The 25,405-nt window shown below is 40.4% G+C and overlaps 3 protein-coding genes across 3 annotated transcripts in view; 2 read left to right on the top strand and 1 right to left on the bottom strand.

Moving 5' to 3' along the window:
* Positions 1-546, top strand: part of nptnb (neuroplastin b) — a 33,977-nt gene extending 33,431 nt beyond the window's left edge. The window contains exon 9 of the mRNA XM_077519763.1: positions 61-546. The gene's annotated coding sequence lies outside the window, so the exon portion shown is untranslated. The remainder of the gene's footprint in view (positions 1-60) is intronic.
* Positions 340-10,173, bottom strand: rec114 (REC114 meiotic recombination protein). Its single transcript, XM_077519765.1, has 6 exons — positions 9,765-10,173; positions 7,317-7,406; positions 4,630-4,713; positions 4,218-4,391; positions 2,360-2,440; positions 340-1,674 (listed from the first exon to the last, which is right to left on the bottom strand). The coding sequence occupies exons 1-6, from the start codon at positions 9,849-9,851 to the stop codon at positions 1,510-1,512; spliced, it is 681 nt and encodes a 226-aa protein (XP_077375891.1). The 5' UTR covers positions 9,852-10,173; the 3' UTR covers positions 340-1,509.
* An 892-nt stretch (positions 10,174-11,065) lies between these two features.
* Positions 11,066-25,405, top strand: part of hcn4 (hyperpolarization activated cyclic nucleotide-gated potassium channel 4) — a 91,269-nt gene continuing 76,929 nt past the window's right edge. Inside the window, exon 1 of the mRNA XM_077519756.1 lies at positions 11,066-12,430. Coding sequence (XP_077375882.1) covers positions 11,724-12,430 — 707 coding nt within the window. The 5' untranslated portion in view covers positions 11,066-11,723. The remainder of the gene's footprint in view (positions 12,431-25,405) is intronic.

Genomic DNA, 25,405 nt, shown 5'->3' with positions numbered 1-25,405 from the left:
AATATAGAACGCGCTGCCGAGGATTATCCGTGGTCATACCTTCTTATTTTCTCTTCACAGATGAGAGGGTGAAACTGCAGGTTTTTTGGCTACACGGCGACATTTGAGTTGCGGCCTATCTTGAGGGAGAAAAAATAAATAAAAGCATATCTTGTCTCTTTTTACAAGAACCAATATCAGCATAACACTGGCAACAAAGGGCAGTGGAGTGGGGAGTCTTAAAGCATGCCTTGTCGCGTGGAGATGTCAAGATGACGAATTGTGACTACAAATCACTGCAGAGGTGTAAGCATTTTTTCCCGATGTGATGTTGATGTCTCCTTCTGATCTGAATCATGGCCCTCAGATGAGCCGACCCCCTTTTGTATGACATATCATGTAAATGCATGCAAAATAATTACGCAATAGGATACTCAGAATAGACATCTTCTGTTGTTATCCCTCGTGTGGCTTTTGTTTTGCATCCCAAAATGTTTTTTTATAGAGTCATCCTTATATAAATATGGACATATAAATTATATAAATTATATAAATATGAATTATATATATATATATATATATATATATATATATATATATATATATATATATATATATATATATATATATATATATATATATATATACACAGTATGTGTGTTTTCCTTCTTGAACATTTGTACAGCATATCATGGTCATTTAATGTTTAATTTTGTGATGACAAAGTCCACTTTTAATAGAACTTTTATTGTGAAGCAAGGGCTTCAGTGACTGGCAGTATTTAAAATTTAAGAGAGTGAATACAGAAAATGAATAATGTGTGTTTAACAAGATAAATATCAATGGTATGTGTATTACTTTAATTTCCTTTTGAGAGTAACTTAGAGTGTCTTGTATATGTTGCAGTATGAGTGTTCAAATGATAGGAAATCTGTAAAAAAAAAAAAAAAAAAAGAAGAAAAGATATTTTTTTTTAACATTTCCTAATTTAATTACTTTGATTTTTTTTTATTTTTCTTTGACTATATAGCATGGCTATAATCCTATGCAAAATGTATTCTTGAATAGATTAAATGGAGGGCAGTTTGTTTTAATCAGTCAAGCTTTAAAATCGTGGGATCTCTTGGAAGCTGGCATAGCGACATTAACTGCTGTAGCTGCATGACTCCTCCTTTCAATACAATGTACTGATGATGTGTGTTGCGGTGGGAAACGGACCTGCATTGATGTGAGAACAGAGGGACCAGAGTATATAGCCACGATCAAACATATGAATAAGACCAATATTTTTTTTTTCTGAATAAAAAAAAAAAAAAAAAATCAAAAATGAACTTGAGTTTTGTTAAAGCTGTGTTAATCTTAACAATCTGAAATGTCCTAAGTTTCAATGCACGACCACAACGCTGTTGACTTTGGCAGCGCAAAGCGAGTGAACTCCTACGTAAGGAACGGCGTGGGAAAAACAGCAAACAAACACAAAAGCGGGGTGCTGACTTGACCTTTTCTCTGCCTTCAGTTGTTACTGATGATTCATTCTTCGAGTATTTTCCTCAGCTCGCCTTCCACCTGCTCCACCAAAGCAGGGAAGCTGGGATCCAACAGACAAACGCGCACAAAGGCGTCCAGGTCTCTGGGTTCTGAAGATGCGTGACGGTACAGCGCAGGCAGTGCCAGAGGCGTCCCTCCCGAGAGGTTCTATTGAAATGCAATAGGATATCTGTGCAACAGGTCTTCCAAAACTCATTTATGAGACGAATTCTCCAAACGATCATCAAACTTTGAAAACATGCACTGCCCACATGAGATGGCATAGGCAAAAAAAGCTTCATAATTTAGCGGAGTCCATCTGTTTTGGATATCTTCTTCTGATTGCCGCTCAATTGAGAAAACTCCCTGACTTGGAGTTTGTCAAAGTACGAGCCCTGGAATTTGTTATTCAGCCGACTTCAATTTCAGACTTTTTTGTGTATCCTGTAATAATAAACATCTCCACCAAATTTCATGTACATAAATAAAACTGGTGTCAGAGGCTAAATGCTTCTGATTTTCCATGAGGCTCTAATGAGTGGATTTTGGAGGGTTGCATTTAGGACCCCTAAAATACGCACATTTTAAATTGGTTCTCAGGCCTTAAATACATATCAACATGTTATTAATTAACAATCCTCCTTTGCTGAGAGATGCTGTCAAGATGCCACTAAAAGACTAAATAGTATAAACTCAAAATTTAGCATAGCAATGAACTGTCGTTTGATTAACTATTGGGAAAATGAACCTCAATGGGGGGAATCATATTTTTAAGGCCTTCATTGCTCCAGCCCACCCTGTAGTTGACTATTAGTTGGCTAGTATTTATCTGAAGATGACTCATATCAAATACCTGGGCAAGACGCTTGATGGACAGTGATCCATGGACAACCTCTGGTTCAGCTCCAGCCGCCTCACCCTGCTGTGGACACGGCTTCAAACACAAAACAAAATGAGAAAGATGAAGGAAAGACGCACCACGACGCCACAAATTGGAGAGTACAATCAATTGGCTTCATTACTAATTGAAAAATATCCCACTCTCGCATTCCCTCTTCAAAGCTCTTTCATCTGCGCTGGGAACTCCTTCGGTGTGTCTGTTCGCCAAAAGGTCACATTACACCCCATTGGCACGGTGCACACCTTTAAGTCTCATCCCCTCACATGGAATTAGCTCACAACCCAGTGTTATAGTCAATATGTTCCAAAATAGGACCAATAGTCGTACAGTGTCAATGTGATTCAGCATCTTCAGCATTGTTTTTTTTTTTTAAATTATTATTATTAATATTATTGTTATCATCATCATCATCGTCGTCATCATCAGTTTGGCAAGCTCAGTATTAGTAATCAGTAAATAAAGCATTTCAATAGTACATTAAGGGGCACTTTTAGTAAATATAAGGTGTAAGAGAGACTAGATCGTCAAGACCATACTGCATCAGTGCATCAGTCCCTCAAGCTACCAGCAGCAATGTGACCTCTAAAGATGACACTATTGTAAATAGCACCATCTAGTGTCGGAGTCCATGAATCTGACCTAGTTGAGACAATCCTGATAAATCAGCTGTCAGATGCAGTCTCAGTAATAATCACTACAAGGAGACATGCAGTTTGCCCTTCAGTATTTACTTTAAAAAATGATAGTTAAAAACAGATTATAAATGCATTCATAACATACTAGATATGATCACAATTCTATTGGATTTCAGTGAAGTCCATTTACAGTTTTAAATGTATCAAAAGCAAATCCATTGCACTTTGTTTACAAATGCGTTTCTTTCGCAGAATGAGTGTCAGTCTGTCACTAACCTAAGTTAACACAGAAATGAAGTACTACATATTTGTGTAATACGTCTAGGACATAACTAGAAGACAAGTGAAAAAGAGTCAGTACGGTGGAATGCGCTTCTTGTGCTGCAACACGACCAAATATTTTTACTCCGTGAGCCACACAACCAAAAAATAACCCAAGTTGGCATCATCATCTAATAACAAGTTTAAAATAAATGCAGTCGTACCAGTATGCGGAACACCTTTTATGATGTTGTGAAGTTTGTTTGACCAGCATTTTGAGGGGAAACATTTCTTATTGTCTCATAAACGTAATTATATCAAGACATTAACTGGTTGTTTCTCTTCTTCATTTTTTTTTTCCTGGAGGTAAGAAAAGAAAAATATCTTTCTGAAGTGAGGGTGAAGTAAGCAGCCTCAATAAAAGCTGCAGAGTCAGGCTATGTCCAAGTCCTTTTGTCCAGTGTTAGTCTTAATGTGATGTTAGTTGCAAAATGCAAATGATGGCCATTTGTAATGTGGAAAGTATTTCTGAGGCAATGTTCTTATATCTGAAAAAAGAAAGGACTGATTTGGCACTTCTGTTACTGGTGTCATGTCTTTTTTTGCAGTGTTTGACAAGTAGAAGCATTGAGTCAGGATGTAGATTGTTTTAATGTGTATTATGTTAATGTCTTACATCACCAGGTCATTGTGCAGCAGAGTGTACTAGTGGTTAAAATGTCTGCCTCACAGTTCTAAAGTTCAGGGTTCAAACCCGAGTTTGCATGTTCTTTCCATGCTAATGTTTGCGTGGGATTTCTGAAAGTCAATCATATGACATGGAACTGATTGTATCCAACCTTTGAGGAACAACTCTACAATTATGACATACATTTCATTTTATTTAAAATGAAAGAAACTGCAAAATGGGTCACCTGTGTCACCGGTGCAGGGACATCAGTGGGTGGCTGATTATTTGGCGGCAGGGAGTCGTCTAGAGTGTTGACGGGCAGATACTCCCGCAGTCTTTCTGCGGCACTTGAACACTGTTTGATGGCCTGTGCCTTGTTCCTGCCGTCAAACTGCATCCTGATCACGCGTCCCGATCCCTGAGGACACACGTTCAATCTCGACGCTGTCACTCCCAGCCGCTACGTGAATAATCTCTTTGTTATTTGTTTGTCGCCTTTTTGAAATCAGCATCTCATTAGAACTAAAACAAGGTTGCTGTGATTTTTTTTTTTTTATAGAACAGAAAACAACGAATGTCACGGGCAATAACTCCCAGGGACTAAAAAACAACAACAACACACACATTTTGATGGAAGCCGCAGTCAAAACGCTCACCTTCACAGTATTGCGAAGCAGCAGGTTGTCTGATTTCTGGTGGACTTTGAGAACATCGCTGGCACTAATCAAAGGAATTGTCTCCTGCAACAGTAAAAGTGGAAAATGTATACTTTGTTGGACCACAGCTAGAAATGAGCTTTCTGCTAACAAGGATGCAAGCATCTCTTCATGTCTTTTTATATTGATTAATGTATGTGCACATTGTCTTTGAACTCAATTTAAAACAAAAACATATGAATTCAGAAGAAAACAAACAATTATTACTATTATTATTACTACATTATTACACTATGGTGTAGAAAGCGCTATATAAGCTCAGTCCATTTACCATTTATTTATGTCATTCCATGTGCTCCGGCCAAGTGATTACTGTTACTTAAGTTGGTCAGCAGGGGTCTCCATTTTCTCAGTTACTTTTGAGGACATTTTTGGCTCCAAACTGAAGTTTATGACATATAGGATTCTGAATACATTTATTTTGAGAGACTAATTCAGAAAACAAATTTGAAAAATTAATTCAGAAAATCCAAAGGGCAACAATTGATTTTAATATACATGAGATGAGATGGGATGGGATGGGATAGACAGACAGACAGACAGACAGTTTAATTATTTATTATGTTGACTGTGCTAACAGATGGTTTGAGGGTGCATTGAGGCGTTGGTTTAGATGTCAAATCAGATTAAATCTTCCATATAATTTTGGACTGGCATTTGACTACATTTCCTTAAAGGACCATGGGGAGAATGAATGGTCAATTAATGGATCAATTGTTGTGTTTTTTTTTTTTTTTGGGAAAAACGTTCTGAACTCATGTATGGATGACTATGTCCATCCATTTTCTGTAGCACTTGTCCTATTTGGGATCGAGGCTCAGCAGGAGCCTACACCAGGACCAATCCCCAGGATCCCGATGTCATTGAAATGGATAATGATTCACAGAAGAGAATTTGCCATAGTAAGGACGTTCTTGAAGTAGTTGTGACTGAAACAATATTTGGTGACCTACAGTTGAGCACGCCTCACAGGCAAGAGATTCTGGGTTTGAATGTTAGCTAAGCCCCACCTGTGTTATGTTAGGTTATGTTGAAGATTTTAAATATCCGTAGTTGTGAATGTCTGACGACCAGTTTAGGTTGTACACCCGCATCTCGCCCAAAGTCAGTTGGAATAGAATCCAGTTCACTAGAGACCCTAATAAGGGCTAACGCTATCGAAAATACTATAGACGGATGGATGCTTCAAGATGCCATTAATCAACAATCAGTTCCACAAATTGTTAATTAATTACGTAATACCCATCCCTAGTAAAAAGTAAACTTTGTCACTTCTGTAGAGTTCCAGAGTCAAGCCACCTTAAAGACCGTCCTGATTTTTTTCTGCTGACAACATGTCTACTGCTGGTGCTCTGAGCCTTAACTAACATCACACTATTCTTTCAAATACAGAAAATTACAGTTCACAGCATCTTTTCCCGCCTGGCCTTATCGTGTGGCCTGTAGGCCCTCCTAAGATGACGATATTTCAAACTTCCCTGAGCGCTTACAGCACCAATCTATAATAGAGAGCTTTATCATCCTGGGCAAAAGCTGACCTCAATATCAGGCTGACTGGTGAATGAAATATATCTGTGACTCAATACACTACCTATTTACTTATTTTGTTTGTTGTCTACATGGCAATGAGCTCCCCCCGCCAAAAAAAAAATAAAATGTTAAACAGCACTTTTTATTACATTTTTGTTTGGCTGTGTGCTGTGAGATTTTTGTATGTGGCACAATGGGAAAGAAACATTTCTTTGGATGCTCTCTAAGCTGAAGCCTGAGAAGACTTCCAATATTCAAGGTTCTGCTACATTTTACTACTACTGTAATAAACGAAAATGTGAATCATCAGCCACATTATTGCTGCCAGAAAAAAGCCACCAGACATGACCAACTATTACATTGAGATTATTGTTCATTCCTGCTGTAATTTAGTTGCAGGTGATAAAGTCATGAATTTCCCAGCTCGGTCGATCATTTGGAAATCGACATTACTAATTAATTGCAATGTTATTAAATGTTGCAATCGATAATGCAGGCAATCTGCAGTATAATAACCAGTGTGACACACTATAAATTGCCAGAATTGCGAGCATGACATTTGCAGATGCAGCCAAGCCGTAATTTATTTTGTGAATTACAGAGCGGAGAGTGGAGGTATGTGGAAAGCAGTTTCATGGATGAGCACGTTCCAGTCAAATGTGTGCATGTGGAACATCAGAATTAATTACTGCAGATTTTAGTATAGCGATGTTGATGCATTCAGGAGAACAAGATTAACATCCAATGAAGTGATGAGCAGGCAGAAACTTTTATCACTTTGTTTTTTTTGTTTTCGCCTCATCACCGCTAACTGGCTTTGGGAGTCCTCCCTCAAGGCACAGGAGGGATTTAAAAAACTCTTTTGTTCCTCCTGACACGCGCCAATCTTAAAACAATTAAACAAACAAAGCCCGCATGGGATTATAACCTTGTTAGCGTTTCTGAAATGTGTTATCGATGGCGTGATACACAAGTAGTCTGACTATTTACTGTATGTTGGTTTGCACAAGGTCAACACTATAACAATATCAACCAATTAAATAGGCCGGGTGATATCTGTCAGGCCCAAATATGAATTATCCTAATTAATCCCTTACCAAGCATTCCTGTCCCTGCAAGATCATCAAGTATCCAGAGTCCACGATTGTGGCGATAATTTCAGGCTCCATCTTTTTTGCTTCAAATATCTGGAGAGGTGGGGAAAAAACAATTTTTAAAGGGGACATATTACAAAAAAATCGTGTTTTGTTTGTGAAACATTGTGAAAGAATATTATAATGTCGACATTCGGCAGATGGCATAATATAACAGGATACATCACGACAGAGTGCCCAATAACACATCAAAAATTCGCAAGATGTGCTTCTGGGCCATTTTTTTTTTTTTTATAGACACTAGTAGTGAGGTTGCAAAAGTTGCAAAATATAGCAAAACGTTGCTTAGTTGACAATATTGTTTCAAAATCCATACAAATCACATGTTAACTGTAATCACAGCTAATTGAGCCCTACGTGATCTCTTTGTCGAACAACAAACAAACGTGTACACACGCGCGCGCACGCACACCGTAATGTTGATACTTTGTATCCCACAGCAGGGGAAGCGTGTCAGTAAATAATTGGACCAGTAACCACGGTCTCTCTTTTCTTTTTTTCTTTTTTTTCCAGGTCCACCATTATGATGCGTTTTGGCTTGCTGTCACCATGTGATAGCTTGCCAAGCAGTTGAGTAAAAACAGAGCCATTGTCATTGTTCCTAGTGACAGCTACGGGGGGGTGGGGGGTGGGGGGGGGGGTTTATGAGACAAGGCACGATATACACTATATTTAATGGACTCATTACATACGAGGCAAAACTGTCTATACTCAGTCAGCCGATTAATCTGTCAGACAATTATTAATGTACTACTGATTTAATATCACACAGAGTATTACTGTAATTTGTGAAATGACATATTCTTTTAGCCATATATTAATCTGTTTTTTGTTTGTTTGTTTTTTTGTGCCATGTATGTCGAATGTCGATATTGCTTTCTTACCAACCACCATTTTACATTTTGTAATTTGAGATTGGAATTATTCATGTATAGGAACAAAGCACACAAGGTAAATTGTCAGAATTTTTCACAAAATCCAGTCTCCGATTTTAAATGATATATTCCCTTTTGGACTCCGGTTCAGGTCCAGGCTCCGGCCTTCCTGGGTGGAGTTTGCATGTTCTCCCCGTGCCCGCGTGGGTCTTCTCCGGGTACTCCGGTCTCCTCCCACATTCCAAAGACATGCATGGCAGGTTAATTGGGCGCTCCGAATTGTCCCTAGGTGTGCTTGTGAGTGTGGATGGTTGTTCGTCTCTGTGTGCCCTGCGATTAGCTGGCAACCAGTCCAGGGTGTACCCCGCCTACTGCCCAGAGCCAGCTGAGATAGGCGCCAGCACCCCCCGCGACCCTTGTGAGGAATAAGCGGTCAAGAAAATGGATGGATGGATGGATGGATATTCCCTTTTGCTACAATAAAAACAAATGACAAACAACTCGCCTTTCCCACTTCTGAAATGTGCCTTATTTCTTCTGAAACCAAACAAGCTTTGAAACAAACTATTTTTGCCAATAAATTTCCCCCCAACATCAACTTGTATCAACTTCAACAAAAACAATGTATTTTTTTCTTTACAAATAATGTGCAAGTAATTGCTTCCTCTTGGGGGGTCATTTTGTAAAAACATATAATGTATAATCTTTAAGAAATTTAAATGTTCAACAATTTAAATCAACCGTCAAACGGCAGAAAATCCATCCATTTTCTTAATAACCGCTTGCTCCTCACAAGGGTCGCGGGGTGATGGAGCCTATCCCAGCTGGCTTCGGGCAGTAGGCGGGGACACCCTGCACTAGTTGCCAGCCAATCGCAGATATTATGAGAATGACTCCCCGTATATGTTTTCTGTTTCATAGGAAGATTTCATGGTCGGTACTAGCTTTTTTTTATTTTTATTTTTATTTTTTAAATCAGATCAGAAGTCTTTAAAGTAGTGTATGCAGTGCACATCAGCGGAAATGTGCTTTGAGCAACCAAAGCCGCTAAAAAAAAAAAAAAAAAAAAAAAAAATGGACTAAACAATACTGGAAATAATTCACACAGCAAAACACATTGACAATACAGCCCTATTGGAACATAATCTATTGCACTGTAAATGGTGAACCTTTACATCTTTGACCTCTGTGAATTAACTTCTAAAATTGCTATGTACCCATATCAACATGTATAATTATGTAGAACAGAACCAACAATGTTAAATAAAAGCCAGAGCACAACGAAATGAGGCTGATGTCATAACTGCGCCCAGTAGTAACTTTTTGAAAAGCTGACACATAGCTATGCCGCATATGATATGCGCACCTGTGGCTGAGGTATGTGCTTGAATTAAATATCGTAATAATAATGTATAATCACAACTACGAATAACTTTACGAGCAAAAGTGAGACAGACGCTAGCAAAATATCGGTAGTAAAATTAGCACAGAGGACGCGTGGTTAATCGATATTTACCTTCCAGGATTCCCTCGTGACTTCCTTACCCGACCCTGGAATAAATCGTCCATAACGTTTCAACCTCCACTTCGCACTAGTGGCCATTTGAATGATATTATTAATGTTATTTGAATATTCTTGTTCAGCAACCAGAGGCGAATGGCGTTGCGTAGGTTTACGTGACACTGTCTCTGTGTTTGTCGTAGAGTGTTGATAAAGTTATGAGCTTTTCTTCTTCGTTTTTGTGACAAAATGGCGTAGCGACTAAACGTTTTACTTCTAGTTTTTAATGAAAAACTTTTCATCTAGACAGACGATACGTTTTATTTAGTTTATTAGAAAACGTAACATTTGTGATAAATTTCTAGCTAGCTGGTACAGAAAGGGTTCGGATTCATTTCCGGGTTTTGTCATGGAGTTGCTGTTCACTTGTTGCTAGGCAGGATTTGCAATCAAATACAGTTGCTCAGTTGTGTCATCGGCCTCTGCAAATCCCTTTTATTTATTAATAAATAACTAATAGAACTTGAAACTAGCGTTTGACATACGAAAATAATCTGCTTTGAGGTAATTCACCCATCAGCAGGTTTATTTGGTTATTGTTATCACAGCTTTTGAGTAGCCTAAATGTGTCAATTCAATTTCTATCCTTTTTTTTTTCATGCCTTAATTTGTAAACATTTTGACATTTAAAATCAAGTACAATATTCTTATATATCTATTGTTATATAGCCTACTGTTTAAAAAAAAAAAAAAACAGAGATTGCAGAGACGGAATATGGAAAACTCTCTGCTTATGTTCTCCCTGGGGCATTGTGAGATTTCAACTTCCTGTCACAGAAGAACCTCGGCATTCCCCAGAACTGCATAACTATTTGACTATAAGCTTTACACACAATTGATAGAAAATACAATAAACAACATTAAACTGTAAAATATTTTACAGTGAGTTTGACTAGGTGAAAAAGAGCACAAATTGTGGCATGCGGTTATTATTTTGAAGAAAATATGCCTCAATTTAGTTGAATATTTAGAAAATCAGCATTTCTATAATCAACTCACTGAACCAATTGAGTCTCTATTTAGGTATGCAGTTCTATCCCGCTGTATTTCCAATACAGTACGAATAACCTTGACCCAATTGTAATCAGCTATAACTCGCAAACGATAGATCCCCAATTGCACGCAATTATAGCAATTACTCCCAATTACAGAAGTCTCTGGCAGCACCATCAGTCCACTTTCACCCATGAATCAGTTGTTTCCCTTCATTATGTGCCACGCGGGGTTCAAGCAATCCTAATCCTACCTGTGGCCTCATCTCCCTCCTCGCGTTTTAAGAATGGGAAGCACATTTCCCCTTTAAACAAGGTGGGCTGAGCCCCCCTCGCTCCTATGGCAACCCTACCACATCATGCATATTCACACGTTCACCAAAACGCTCCTCTGCCGCGCCGGATCGGATGGATTGGGGTGATGTCAGCGCGTGAGCCCCGTGGAACGCCGTATGCATGTTTCCCATCATGATTGTCGCCTCGACGACGTCTCGGCGAGAGGAGCGAGCCTGCTGCTGACCCTTCCATCCCGCCTTCCCACCTCCTCCTCCATCCGCCGGCGCGTCCCTCACATGCCAGGCAAAGGTGACTTTCAGTCAGTTTCCCCCCCACTTTTGCGCGCCATGCAGGCGAAGAGGCGCAAAGATGTGCGAGGTGGCCGAGCGGACCGCCCAGGCTGTGCGTGAGGAGGACGCACGCGAGCTGCCAGGTAGTCGAATCATCATTTAAAGGGAACCCAAAAATGTGCAGTTTATTTCATTAAGAGCCGCCACCACCACCACCACCGTCCTCAGAAGCGACAAGGCGAGTGTGTCATGTGTTACAGGCTTTCAGGGATCGCTCACAGGATCAGAAGCATCACCCGGTGCTGCTCGGTTTGCCTAACAAATCTAGATTTGTTCCATTTTCGCTCCATGACATAATGGACAGGTTGCATTCGTCCATGCGTAAACGGCTCTACAGTTTGCCCCAGCACATTGGACACAAACCGTCCATCATGGGTGAAGGAGAAGACGCGGACAAGGACACGCGGAGGAAGAGCATCCGGATGAAGCCGCTGCCGTCGCCCACCTCCGGGGGAAGCTGCAGAGGCATCGGGGAGACCAAAAGCGGCGACTCGCTTATCATGGAGACCGACATCGGGAGACCGATGAAGACCAGCTCCAACGGAGACTGCCGGAGGTTCCGGGGCAGCCTCTCGTCTATCACCAGCCGCCATGTGCACGACTCGGACTCGGCGGAGGAGAGGCGCCTCATCACCGAGGGGGACGTCACCCCGAGCGAGGAGAACCCCCCGGGAGCGATCGGCGAGGGCGACACGGAGCAAGGCGCGCAAGGGGCCGGTGGAGGTGGCGCTTCCACCGGCAGCGGCGACGGCGCACCTCCGAGCGAGTCCCAAGCCGACAACCAGTCTGGGTTTATAAAGTTGGATGGAATTGATCAGATCCTGCCCGACGACGAGCGCTTGTACCAGGCCGGCTTCATGCACCGACAGTTCGGGGCCATGCTCCAGCCGGGGCTCAACAAGTTCTCCCTGAGGATGTTTGGAAGCGAGAAGGCGGTGGAGCGGGAACAGGAGCGGGTTAAATCCGCCGGATTTTGGATTATTCACCCCTACAGTGATTTCAGGTAAACAGAATGCTCTGTATGTCAAGTTTCTGTTTTGACGACTTTAGATCATCAAACTTTTGCCGATCAGGGGCTATAATATGAAAAATGATGCAGATAAACATTTAATATTACAGACAATATTATATCGTGTATTTTTTGGATTTGTGGCATTTGCCTCAGTTCTGAGGTTGGTGGTTTGAATCAAGGCCGTGGCCTTCTTGCGTTGCGTTTGCATGTTAGTTCAAGTTGTATATGCCTCTGTGAGTTTTCTCTGAGTACTCAGCTTCTTATCCAATTCCAAAAAGGAGGTAGATTGATGACTAAATAGTCCATTGGTGTAAATTTGAGTGTGAATGGAACTGCATAAAAGCGCCCTGCAATTGACCGGCTGACTGTCCAGGGTACCTGACTTCTTGCCCAACATCAGCTATCCAGCTCACCTCCAACCAGTGAAGATAAGCAGTACAGAAAATGGATGGATGGATCTTCATAGCAGTTCTTCTGAGTTTTTATTTTTTCAAAGATTGTCATATCAAACAGAATACTCTTACTGGCCATATATGGCCCACTCGTCCTAGGTTTTCTACGAATGGAGTGGACAATAACCCAGGCAGATGCGTTGGTACACTGCTTCTCTCAATTCATTTATTCCCCTTTTCATGTTGAGAAACAATATGAAAAATAGTGAACGCGCAACCCCCCACCCAAAGGGGGAAAAAAAAAAAATCCCACCCCACATAAGAAACCTTGGAATTCACTCTTTTTGGGATGTTCGCGAGGCCAGTTGTTTTATGGTGCAACGCGTGGATAACGCGCTAACGCAGCCTTTCCCAAACAGGGAATTTAGATAAATATGTGCAAAAGCAAACAACAATTGAAGCCTGTTGTTTGTTTCTACCTGATGGTTCTGAAGCATTCTCACATTTACATTTAATGTTACATTTAATTTTAAAAAGAGGTCAAATTAACTCTACGTTTTATTATGAAGCACATTGTATTAGGATGAATTGTAGTAGTCTTGTTTTTATATTCTGCAGATTCCTTAGTGCCCTTGAGTGTGTTATTGGCCATATGCATCTTGATTCATGGCCACATGGAGCCTCTGAACAGCTTGGCGAGACGGGCTTTAAAGGTCCCTTTGCTTATAAGGCTTTTGTAATGCAACTACATGTGGTTGAACATCAACTGAGGCACCAGTGAGATATGTGCTTGTTTATTGGCAAAAACAGCAATGATGTGATTGTAAAATGAAAATACAAAACGTCCATATAGCTTGATAGGAAATTATGAAAATGTTTTTTTTACTCCTTCGTCTTCTTTGCACTAGCTCATTTCCTGTAGCTCGGTAATTAAGGAGGAAAATATTTAATTACAGCCAGTGTCAGATTTAGTTCACCGGTGCAGCTATTCACTGGAGCTATATTGTGATTCTTGCACATTCCCCCCGACCCCCCACCCCCCTTACACATTGAATGTTGTCTTATTAGGACGTGATTGGTGATGCTGAGTCCTCTCATACATACCACTCCTAGCGTACATATCAAAGTGTTTGCACCAAGATGTCGGACCCTGAGAGATGTGCACGTGTTATATTGTGAGTTTGGTGAGGTAAAAAGAAGGGAAAATAAAACACATCTGCGAATAGAAAACAGGACAGATTCCTTTCATCTCCTACAGTGAATGAGGCGTTTTTTAAACATGATCAGTGACATCCTGCTCGGGTCTTGTCATCGGGTGGGGAAAAAAAAATATGGCTTGGCAATTGGACTAAATGTGGGACAGGTGACTAGAGACAGAGTGTGAAGTCCAGCCATCCATTACTGCCACGGCTGATCCATGTGTAGGGTCACAGAGGGGTGGTGGGGATGGAGCGTGTCGCAGTTGTTGTTCGGGAAAGAGGCGGGATACACTTTGGACGTGTTGGCAGTCCATTCCATCCATAAGAGTGACATGTAGAGACCAGCAACAATCATTACCAATTGGTATTGTTGAGTTTCCAATCAACTAAATGACCAGCACAGTGACTGAAGTGGTTAGCATGTCTACCTGTCAGGTCGGAGGTGGAGTTTGCATGTTGTTTCAGTATTAACATATTAGTTCCGGGAAGCTATATATAATCATGCACACCTCAGGCAACGTCATTCTGACTTTACACTGGTATTGAAACAGGAGTTCAGAACATCCACCGAGAGATTTCCTCCATCACTTTAAAAACAATATTTGATATTCACAATTGATTTGTCAATCCATCTACTAATTTTCTATTCCAGTTGTCCTCATTGGGGTCACGTGTGAGCTGAAGCCTATACGAGTTGACTTTGATGGACAGGCGAGATACACCTTGGACTGGTCGCCATTGAATTGAAGAGTAAATACCGTAAAGTACAGACTGGAGCTCACACTCAGCCCCTGAATCCTGATTCACTATTCGTGTTGACCTTCATAGAATGACTATCAGTGACTTGATTGGGTTACTCATTGTACTTTTCCGGAAAAGCACGTCATAGTGCAATAAATGAAAATTTGATCATAATGGTAAGTGGAGTGCACTTACTGCATGTAGCACTTTATCTACACCATGCGGTGTCCAAAGCGCTTTACAAAGCTTCACATTCACTTATTTGAAAATGTATTTGTTAAATCTGAGCGGTAGTACCGTATACTGGCGCATTGATGCAGCCGCCTCCACCTTTCCACTGTAGTTTAAAATCATGTTGTCCATCAGAAGTCATCCTGGGACCTCTTCTTATGCGGTGCGTCCCAATACTTGTGCTTCCGACTTTGTGCCCCTCGGTTGCACGTTCCTGTCGACGGGTGCGAGTGTGTAGTATGAACAAAATGGCCTGGTGTCCATGAGTTCTTTCATGTTCCAAATATCACTTGCTCCGAATTTGAAAAGAAAAATGTAGTTCTTGTCACCAAAGTCCAACATGAAACACTAATGCCACCTGGTGGCAGATAATTAACTCAACACAAATCAATCACGCAATATTTCACACTCCTTTTCACCACTTTGAACTCTAACTTTATGAGTTACTTCCTATAAAATCACTATCAATGAACTATATATATATATAACTATTCCTATTTGTCCACCTTTATGTTAATTAACAAGAGTATGAAAACTTGAAAAGACAGTTTGTTGTACATTTGGAACAGATATAATGTCCGATTATTTTACAATTAATTGTTAGCTATTTCTGGAAGTCATGCGATTATGATTAAAAATTGAATCAACTAATATATAGGGATGTAACAATATCCAAACATCACAATACAATATTATCACGACATGAAGCTCACGATACGATAATTATCACAATATTGTGGGGAGGGTCGCAATATCAAAAAAAGGAAACAATATCGTAATGAAAAAAAATGAGCTCATACTAAAAAAAAAAAACACAATAGTGTGCTTTTCTACACAACCGCAATGTGTACAAACAACCTACAATCTCTAATAACACTTATTATTGAGGCACGTAGTTGCTTATGCACGCACACACTGAGTTCCTCCACATATTGACTCGATTCACAAGCATATTTTTTTTCCCCTTCATGTGACCATGAGTGTGAATTTTAAACATTGAAGGTCCAAAACCTCTCTTCTGAAAATGAAACTGCACTGAAAAACTAACCACCAGAGGGTGCTAGAACTGCACAAATGGAAATCAACTTGACTTTTTAAATTTAAAAACAGATGTGTTGCTTTTAATATCGTGACATGACGACAACGATATTGTGGCCGTTTTAATATCGCGATATTGCCGTTATTGTTACATCCCTAATATATAAACGATATATGCATGTATGAATGTAGATATGTATATGTACGCGTGTGTGTATACACAGTACGACATGGGCATTAAATTAGTTTTAGTTGCATTAAAAAAAACTGCATTAAAAAGCATTAAATTAGAGTAGTAACCTACAGACCATTGTGTATCCACGTGCTTAGCTGTAAGCTGTTTACTGTATTTTTAAGGGTAGATATGTTTGCAAGTTTTTTAGCTATTAAAGTGCTTTTTCATCATAGTCACTTTTAGGGGAATGTCAAATATTCATGAAAATGTGCTATTCGGGCTTGTCGCTATCCTTTGCGAATAGTGGGGGTCCACTGTACTTTGAAGCGGTCAAAGTTACACAGATGGCCATTTTAGTTGTGTTCCTTCCTTGCTGTTTGACCCCCTTGCTCTGTCCACCTCTCTTGCTCTCTTACTCACCATGTTAAATGTCACCAGAGAGGGTGACTTGGGGCTCGGGGAGATCGTCCTCATACCGAAAGGTCAGAGGTTTGGCTCCGGCCCTCGGTTTTGAAATGTCTTTTTGAGCGGGGATGCAGAATTAGGCTGCGGCGCTGCTCTAGCCGCATGCAGATGATGCACGTGTGACTCTCTCAGTGAAATATAGAGATTAAATCACACCAGAGAGGTGATGCTCTTAAAATAATACAACCAGACAACAGATTGGGGTCTAAGGCAGGATATTGGGGTCTGCGATTGGATGGCGACCAGTCAAGGATGTACCTTGTTTCCCCACCCAAAGTCAGATGGGATCGGCTGCAACTCACCCATCTGTCATACCGTTTAATAAATAGCTGAAAATCGGCGACTGCCCAATATGGAGAGCTAAAAATGTATCGTGTGCCTCTGCCCATTGGAGTGTAGAAAATCTTTGCATGTTTTTCTGCTGCTAACAGGGACAAGACGAGGCACACCACTTTTGATGCACCATTTCACAAGTAAATGAAACTATAATGCACCATTACCGTGCTACCTCTCGAAGGAAGTCTGTGTCATTAGTCGTTCGTCAGCATTAAAGTAAAAGTTTTTTCAGAAATAATAGCAAAGTTAGACGTGAGGGGGAATCGCGTGCTATGTCAGGGAGATGACACTGCACGTCGAGACGACTATCAGCTTGTATTTGAGTTTTAATGCGCTGAGGGGGAAACTTACTTGCTACTTTGGACACCTACATTCTCCAAAATCAGGATGAGCACAGGACAAGATGAGTCTAATTAAACTACACAAGGATCTGAGTGGGACCTTTTTAATGGGGCCGCAGAAGAGAAGGGTCGCCGTGACTAAAAGTTTTATTCCCATGTCTGCATCAAAGCCTTAGCGCTATAAGCTCAAATTAGAGTGTCACAAGGAATCACGTAGTCGTCACCACGCCAGAATTCGGCAGAAATCTTCCCTTGTCAAGTATTGTGTAACGCTAAGAAGCGGGGAGGAGCGGTATCCAGCCAGGGAAAAAGACGGATTAAAAATGGCATCATAATCCAATCTACAGCCTCATTTTCCACATCCAAAGCCCAGTGGCCGTCTTCCGTTCTGAACGAGCATCTTGCAAGCGGGGAAGATGCGGTCAGCGACATGGTGACACTGAGGATCCAAAGAAAGAGATTCTTTTAAATGATGAATCCTTTTAAGCCGAGATGGACCATAAATATGTATCTGCTGATTGCCACTGCTTTTACCGTCCCTTCGCAGCTCTGCAGAAGCCCTGCTAAAATTTATCAACGCTATGTCCTTGTTTGTACATATTGACAATTAATACAGTGGAAACTTTGAGCTGATTGAGATGATTTGATTTGTTCAATTTTCAGCTGATTATTTTTTTTAAACCCATATGCAGTAATATATACATTGGTCTTGAGGTATGAGTGACACGTTTTCTATCTATCTATCTATCTATCTATCTATCTATCTATCTATCTATCTATCTATCTATCTATCTATCTATCTATCTATCTATCTATCTATCTATCTATCTATCTATCTGTCTGTCTGTCTGTCTGTCTGTCTGTCTGTCTGTCTGTCTGTCTGTTTGTCTCTCTGTCTGTCTGTTTGTCTCTCTGTCTGTCTGTCTGTCTGTCGTTCCGCTGTAAAATGTATTGAGATGCATCTTTTATTGGATAGATATACATAACTTAGAAGGGAATGCCACATTTACAGTATTGACAGTACTCAGCTGGGCAAGCGGGTGGCACCCTAGTGCCCTCTATTGACGAGCCATCACTGGTTTAGGTCCAGACTCCATCTGAACCTAATAAAGACAAGTATTATTTATAAAAATAAAAAAAAAGTAAGAATAAAAAATTATGGATTGATGCAGTTCGTAATGTCTCATTGATTTTGGATCACATAATTGGAAAATATGTACTATGGGTGACCAACAGCAACTGTACTTATTTTACAGTTGTTCCTCCGATATTTAAAAAAAGAAAAAAAAAGACAGAAACAAAGTAATTTAAAAGAATTGTGATGTTCCTGTCTATGTAAGTGTCTTACCTAGAGTGTGCAAGTGGAATAAAAGGCTGTTGCGAGAAAGAAGATTTTGCATAGAGGGTGGAAGCTTTCGCCTGCTGGCTGTTGCAAAGGGATTTCACTGATTGACAGAAACTGCAGGACAACCAACCCCCGTCTTTGGTAGTGCTGGCAACAGGAGAGGGGTGGGGGACTTAATAGAACCTTCCTTGCAAAGGGAAGGTGAGAAAAAAAAAGTTATAATGTGTGACACTTTCCTTTCTCGCCGGGAAACGTGAAAGACTTTCCAACAGATGTGTCCTCTGGGCTCTGAATCACCAGATAATTAAAAGGCACTCAGCGATCAGAGAGCTGCATTCTAATATCGCGCTGCATTGTTTGTCTGGAGCTCGGCACACAGTGCTGTTGCGTTGATAGGATTCACCCGGATATTTCTCTGGGCAAAGAGACAAACATCAGCTGTTTTTCATCTGGCATAGATTGAGATCTTATTGTCTGAGTGGCGAAAACATTTTGTTACTCGACATTGTACAGTGCAACCTCGAAAGTCTATTGCTGAATTTGTAAAATTTTGATTAAAAAAAATATTCTGCATATGCTACATGCGTTCTAAAAGTTGCGGCTAAAATAAACCCGGGCCCAAACATTTTTTCATCTGTCTGTGTATGGGTGTCAGAAAAGCAAAGCACTTTGTAATGTAGTGGTATACAGTAGATGCTTTGCAAGGGTAATAACACTCATAAACTTGAAAAAGAGCTTGAGAAGTTTGCAATTTGGCAGCAAGAACAAGAAAACGTAATTAAGGAAAGGGCTTGAATTTGATTTTGTTTTCAACAATGGACGGAAAGCTCTGTAAGTTAAACCTTAAACTTGAACTAAACTTGAACTTCCTGCGATTGGCTGGCAACCAGTCCAGGGTGTACCCCGCCTCCTGCCCAGACCAGCTGAGATAGGCTCCAGCATCCCCTTGTGAGGAATAAGCGGTCAAGAAAATGGATGGATGGATGGATGGATGGATGGATAAACTTTAACTTTCAGCACATGAGCCCTATATTAAAAAAAGACAATACTACAATTATTAAAAACTTTAAAAATCAAAACTAATAAAATCTAACAAGCAATTCAAACTAACTACATTCGAACAACAAAAGTCAAAACAAAATAAGAACTAACAATAATGAAAAATCCAAAATCATTCTAATGTTCCACCATAACATCTTAAAAATTTCAGGTGGTGAATTTTGGCCTATACCAGATGACTTTACAAGAGGCAGTCTGGTATTAGTGCCCGAATCCAACGTACATTCTGTATCATCTCAGGAAAATGTAATGGATAGACTGATTATGTAGCAGTGCACAAAATTGGGTTGTTGAAAAACACCAAAATCATGGACTCCTTGACAACTGCGACCACTTGACATTTATTCTGAATGCTGACTTAAAACAATCGCTTATCAGATGACTGACATGGTGGGAACAGCTTGTTGCACTAATTGTGAATGCAGTTGCTCAACACAATTCTTTTGTTTGTTAATCAGATGGTCATTCTGCCGCCACAGTTGCCTCATGATTATTTATTTATTTGTTTGTTTGTTTGTTTTTGGTAGCATTTTAACTCGCGCTCCTAAACGCCGCTGTCCTCATGGAGCGTATGTCGCTTCTCAAGCATGCAAGACAACAGGCGTCTGCATGTGTGAGTATATGCGTGTGTATGTGGGTGCACAGCAGACAAAATAACAACCTTGTATATTTCAATGGGATTTATTACAGCTGATTTAAGAGAGTGTTTTGATATTGATTTGTTTGGGTCTCGTGGGGCGCTGCAAGTGTGACATTGTTGAGTATATTGACAACTGAGATGTCGAGACACGCACCGCCAAGGAAATGGTGGGTGTAGCGGGGTCAGAAGTCACTTTACAAAAGAGGTTCAAGGTAGATTGTAAAAGCCTCACTTTGTAGCAGTTTTTTTTAAAGTGATACTTGACTCATTTTGAGCCATTTTCAGCAGTAAAAAGTTAATATTTTGTCCAGAATTAATTTGATAACTTAATTATTTTTCTTGTACAATTATCCATCCATCCATTTTCTTAACCGCTTATTCCTCACAAGGGTTGCGGGGGTGCTGGAGCCTATCCCAGCTGGCTTTGCGCAGTAGGTGGGGTACACCCTGGACTGGTTGCCAGCCAATCACAGCTTGTACAATTAATAACTTTCAAAACTATTTTCCCACTTGCTGTTGACTGAAGATGACATCACCTCTGCTGAGGAAGTTGATAACGACCAATCATGGCTCACCTGTTTTCTGGGTTTGGTCAGCAGACTGATCCATGATTGGCTGTTACCTACTTCCTCAGCAGAGGTGATGTCATCTTCAGTCGACAGAAAGTGGGAAAAATTAATTGTGCATGTAAAATAATGAAGTTACCAAATTCATTCTGGACAAAATATTAACTTTTTGCTGCTGAAAATGACTCAAAGAGTCAAGTATCCCTTTAATGCAGAAACATATAAAAATGGCTTGACAGGCACTGCCAAAGTGATGGTGGGTGTGGACAAGAAAAACGCCAGATAAAATTTCTTAGTGGCAAGAAGAACTGTTTGCGACCATCAAAACTGTTCGCGAAAATGGCGGCCGTTTGCGACCTTGAACGTACCCTGACAAAAAAAATAAAAAATCAACATTCACTATCCTCACCAACGCTCATACATTATTAATAAAAATGTGTATAAATTTTTTTTTAAATAGTGTGCAGTCCGCCTTTCACCCAATTTGTATTTTTTTTTTCCTGTTTTCCAAGGAGCACAACTGATTTGTTTTTTGGGAGAGTGTTCTGGAGCCCTAAAATACATATATATATAGTGCATCTTCACCAGGATAAACGCACTTGCAAATATTTGTGAGTTTTTGGGCATGTTGATAAAGCCTTCTAAAAGTTGGAAGGATAATGATATGCAACAATATCATCCCTACATGTTACACAAGCCCAAATAATCAAACAATACAGGATAAACCCAGACCAATGAAAACAAAACTTCCTTGTCAGCGGTAATGAAACCTTTTGTATTAAAGACGCGTGAATGAACTAAACTCCAGCATGACAGCTCTCGCCCTTAATGGAGCAAGGTTTCATAAGTGCTAATCTGCACAGAGGTATGACACTCTCACATTGCACAGCTTCTGTGTCTCCCACTTCTTTTTTTTTTTTTTTTTTTTCACAGTTTATGTTGAATAACTCCCCTGTTTAATTTTGCGACATTTAAACATGGGATTACAGAGGCTTCTGGCCCGGCCCTGAAAGTGGGCTAGTCAAAATAGGCTGCCCGCTCTCATCCATAAATATTGAGCCAAGAGATTATTACGGCACAATTTATTTAATGGAGGGAGCCCATGCGGAGGCGTGGGGGGTGGGGGTAGTGTGTTTGGCCCGCAGGGTAGAAGAAGGTTGCCTGTTACAGTGGCGGGATGATTGAACGCTACCGTGTGACCTCCCTCGCTTAAACGAAACAGTGGGAAGCCTGAACAACTCTAAAAAATTATCTTTTTTTTTTTAAATTTTGCACGTCAGAGATTCAGTTCCCCGCACCCCTGCCTCCGGACGTCATTTAATGCTGCTTCACGTATTAACAGAGTTTAACCTTGTGACTGTAATCTGGAGGCGAGATTATATTGATTGATTGGACATCATATACATTTTGAAAATGGGCAAGCCAGCTGCTGTGCTCAATGTATTTGGCTTGCCTAACAAATGTTACGTCGTGTGTCCTTCCCGCTCCGCCATCTCCCATGCTGCCACATCAATTTATAATCTCCCCAGGTGGATACACAGCCACATTCGCCTGGCAAGACTACTTTTAACACTTTCAACACCACAGTTTCGTTATTCCCCAACACTGCAACTCTTTTCTCATATACTGCTCAGTGTGTCTGGGCTGTAATGTCCTGCCCGATTCCCGAGACCCCCAAACCCCACTTCTACATGCATAAGTATTTGAGCGTTGTTTGTTGTGTACCGGTACGGCTGAGTGCTGAGGTTTTTCCCCAATTCTCTACAGCGCTTACAGGAGCCTGGGGCTCTTTTTTTCCCCGCTCCCCCCTTTTATGCTTTTCTTTTTCAACTGAGAAATCAGGGCGCTGCTTTTGGTGACCCGGCAGACTTCCCGTTAGTGCTTCTGAGTACTGAGTACTTCTGATTAATTTGAAAAAGTTCCACAATTAAGTATTTTTCAACCCTTGACATATGTCCTTTTTAAAGGTACGTATTTTAGAAAATTGACTTTTTAATTTCTTGTGCCAATGAGAATCTAGCCTCAGAGGGTAAATCTGTAGCAGCCTTTCATTTGGCTGACTTGGGCTTCTATTATGTGCTTCTCCGACCTGTCTGTTTGACACATAAAACCAAAAATCAGCTGTCTTAATAATGCCTCAAACATTGGCACCGTTGTGGACACAAACAATTGACTGGCACTGGGCCACCTTGGGACTTGAAGCAGCAGCCTCAGTTCATCATTGTAGGCCACCGGTTCTCAACCCCGGTCCTCGAGTACCCCTATCCAGCCTGTTTTCCATGTTTCCTTCAGCTAACACAACTGAGGATTGTTATCAGGCTTCATGCAGAGCTTGCTGATTAGCTGATCGTTTGAAACACCTGTGTTGGCTGTCGGAGACGTGGAAAACAGGCTTGATAGGGGTACTCGAGGATCACGGTTAAGGTTGTAGGCAACTTGATGCCTCCGTATACTCGTGTTCTTAATGTTGGACCAAAACATTTAACATATTAACCACTAGCATAACAAGGATCAGAATATGTGGAATCACTAACATTTATTTTGTTATGTATGGGGGTAAACTCATAATAGTATGGCAACATTATGATTGCAAAATGTTCTTTTGGCAATTAAACGTCATGTGACATAACACTAAGCTTTCCTGTCCCTAATGGTCACATTAGTCCAACGAGATTTGATGAATGCTAAAGAAAACAAAAACATGGAATTAATGCTATTTGAATAAAGGCACACTGACGCCTTGCATGATTTACTCAATGACATCATCTTTTAAAATAAGTGTAGTTAAAAAGCCAAAGAAAAAGTGACATTTAATCCCCTGACCCGGCTGAATTGAAGCCTCACCCCAAGTTGTAATCTCATATAGGTGAAATGTTTTTTTTTTTTTTTGTGGTCATTTTCCGAATTGTCTGACTGATTCAACTGTATGCGCATTATATTTTCAAGCAACCTCAAGCAAGAGGGTGAAAGATGGGTTCTGTCTTGTGACAATGAAGTGACCAAGACCTCCACGGACCCCTTCCGTATTCCCGTTGACATGCTGTGCTTCTGGCTGTTTGCCATGCATTATTTGAACGCCACGCATTCTGTTGATGGAGGAAAGGAGAGAGAGCTGAGAAAGGGCAAAAAATAAATAAATAAATATGTGGACTTGGTGACACTTAACAGATGAATTGTGCAGAATAGCACTGTTAAAGGAAGTCACGCTTAATACTACATACTAAGAATTATGACTACTCATTGATGGTTGTAAATCTCACTATTCCTTTTCACTGCAAACGTGCGACTATACTTTTCCCTTTTTAAGAGCTGTTTGGGGGGGGGCAAAGAACACATAATTCATGCCAGAGATGGTAGAAAGTCACATACAGTATGTGTAAGTCGGAAGTACACTAAATAAAAAATATAAATGCAACCGTTTTGTTTTTGCTCCCATATTTATCTATGTACACAAAAAAAGCCTGTTCCTGTTCACAAATCTTTAAATTTACATTGATTAACTTTATTTGTCTTTGCAGTAATAATGTTTTATGATGGTAGTAGTTTGACTGGAACCGCTTGTAGTCAACCTTCGTAGTTCCATTGTATAAATAAATTAATAAATAACCTCTTTAATAAATGCAAAAATAAAGGCATTCTCTAATCTCTTGTTCAACATACTGCTAAATACTCTTAACGACAGGTTGATGGTTACTGGACGTGACTGTTAGTGTATAATATTTAGTCTTTTAAAACCAACCCAAAGCATTTTCTCCATCGTCAATCTTCCCTAGTCCCTATTTCCTTGCTGTTGACCTCTTCATGCACGCACGCACACCTCAGCCTCCGCTATACCTCACACATACAGGTTAACCTTTTCAGCCTGGGCCTGTGTCCCAGGTGCATACTCACACCCCTGGTCTCTCTGAAATAGATTTTTTTCCCCCTTCTTCCCCGCCACCACGACCCCCTCCCATCAGACCAGATGAGAAATGGTCAAGATGTTATATGTCGCTTCAGGGGGCTCTCTGCACCCATGGAACATTGCATTAAAAAGCACTTAAAATTTAAATGTAAGTCACCGCTGTGAACGGGAAAGGTTTGTTAAAGCTCAGAAGCAATTAGCAGAATGTGTCCAAAACTTAAATCGGTTCTTCTTGTAGGTTACAATGTCATTAGTTGTGCAAAGAGTCATTGCATCCGGCAGTTCAATACCTCATCACCTATCAAAAAAGTTTTTACCCATTGTGGTGTTAATTCAAAAGCAGTGAGAACCCCATTTAAACAAATAGTCATAGTTGGGCGTACTGTGTTGCTTAGTTAGTTAGTTAGTGTTCAGTACACTAACAGTTTTAGTTAACCTCAATGAATAAATTAGGGAGTATTGTATACTACTAAGTAGAAATTTACAGCAAATTTACTTGTGAGGGCGTCATGGTGGCTGACTGGTTAGCACGTC

This window comes from Festucalex cinctus, chromosome 4 (assembly GCF_051991245.1).
Source record: "Festucalex cinctus isolate MCC-2025b chromosome 4, RoL_Fcin_1.0, whole genome shotgun sequence".
Taxonomy (NCBI): Eukaryota; Metazoa; Chordata; class Actinopteri; order Syngnathiformes; family Syngnathidae; genus Festucalex; species Festucalex cinctus.
The sequence above is the reverse complement of the archived record's forward strand: the minus strand, read 5'-3'. Positions and strand labels throughout refer to the sequence as shown.

Bases quoted from the DNA above. Each gene is read 5' to 3' on its own strand.
- rec114 (XM_077519765.1), bottom strand. From the start codon at position 9,851: ATGGCCACTAGTGCGAAGTGGAGGTTGAAACGTTATGGACGATTTATT. The intron at 4,714-7,316 runs GTAAGGGATTAA...TTACTGTTGCAG, and splicing joins TGCAGGGACAGGAATGCTTG to GAGACAATTCCTTTGATTAG. The intron at 4,392-4,629 runs GTGAGCGTTTTG...GTGTGTCCTCAG, and splicing joins TGCTTCGCAATACTGTGAAG to GGATCGGGACGCGTGATCAG.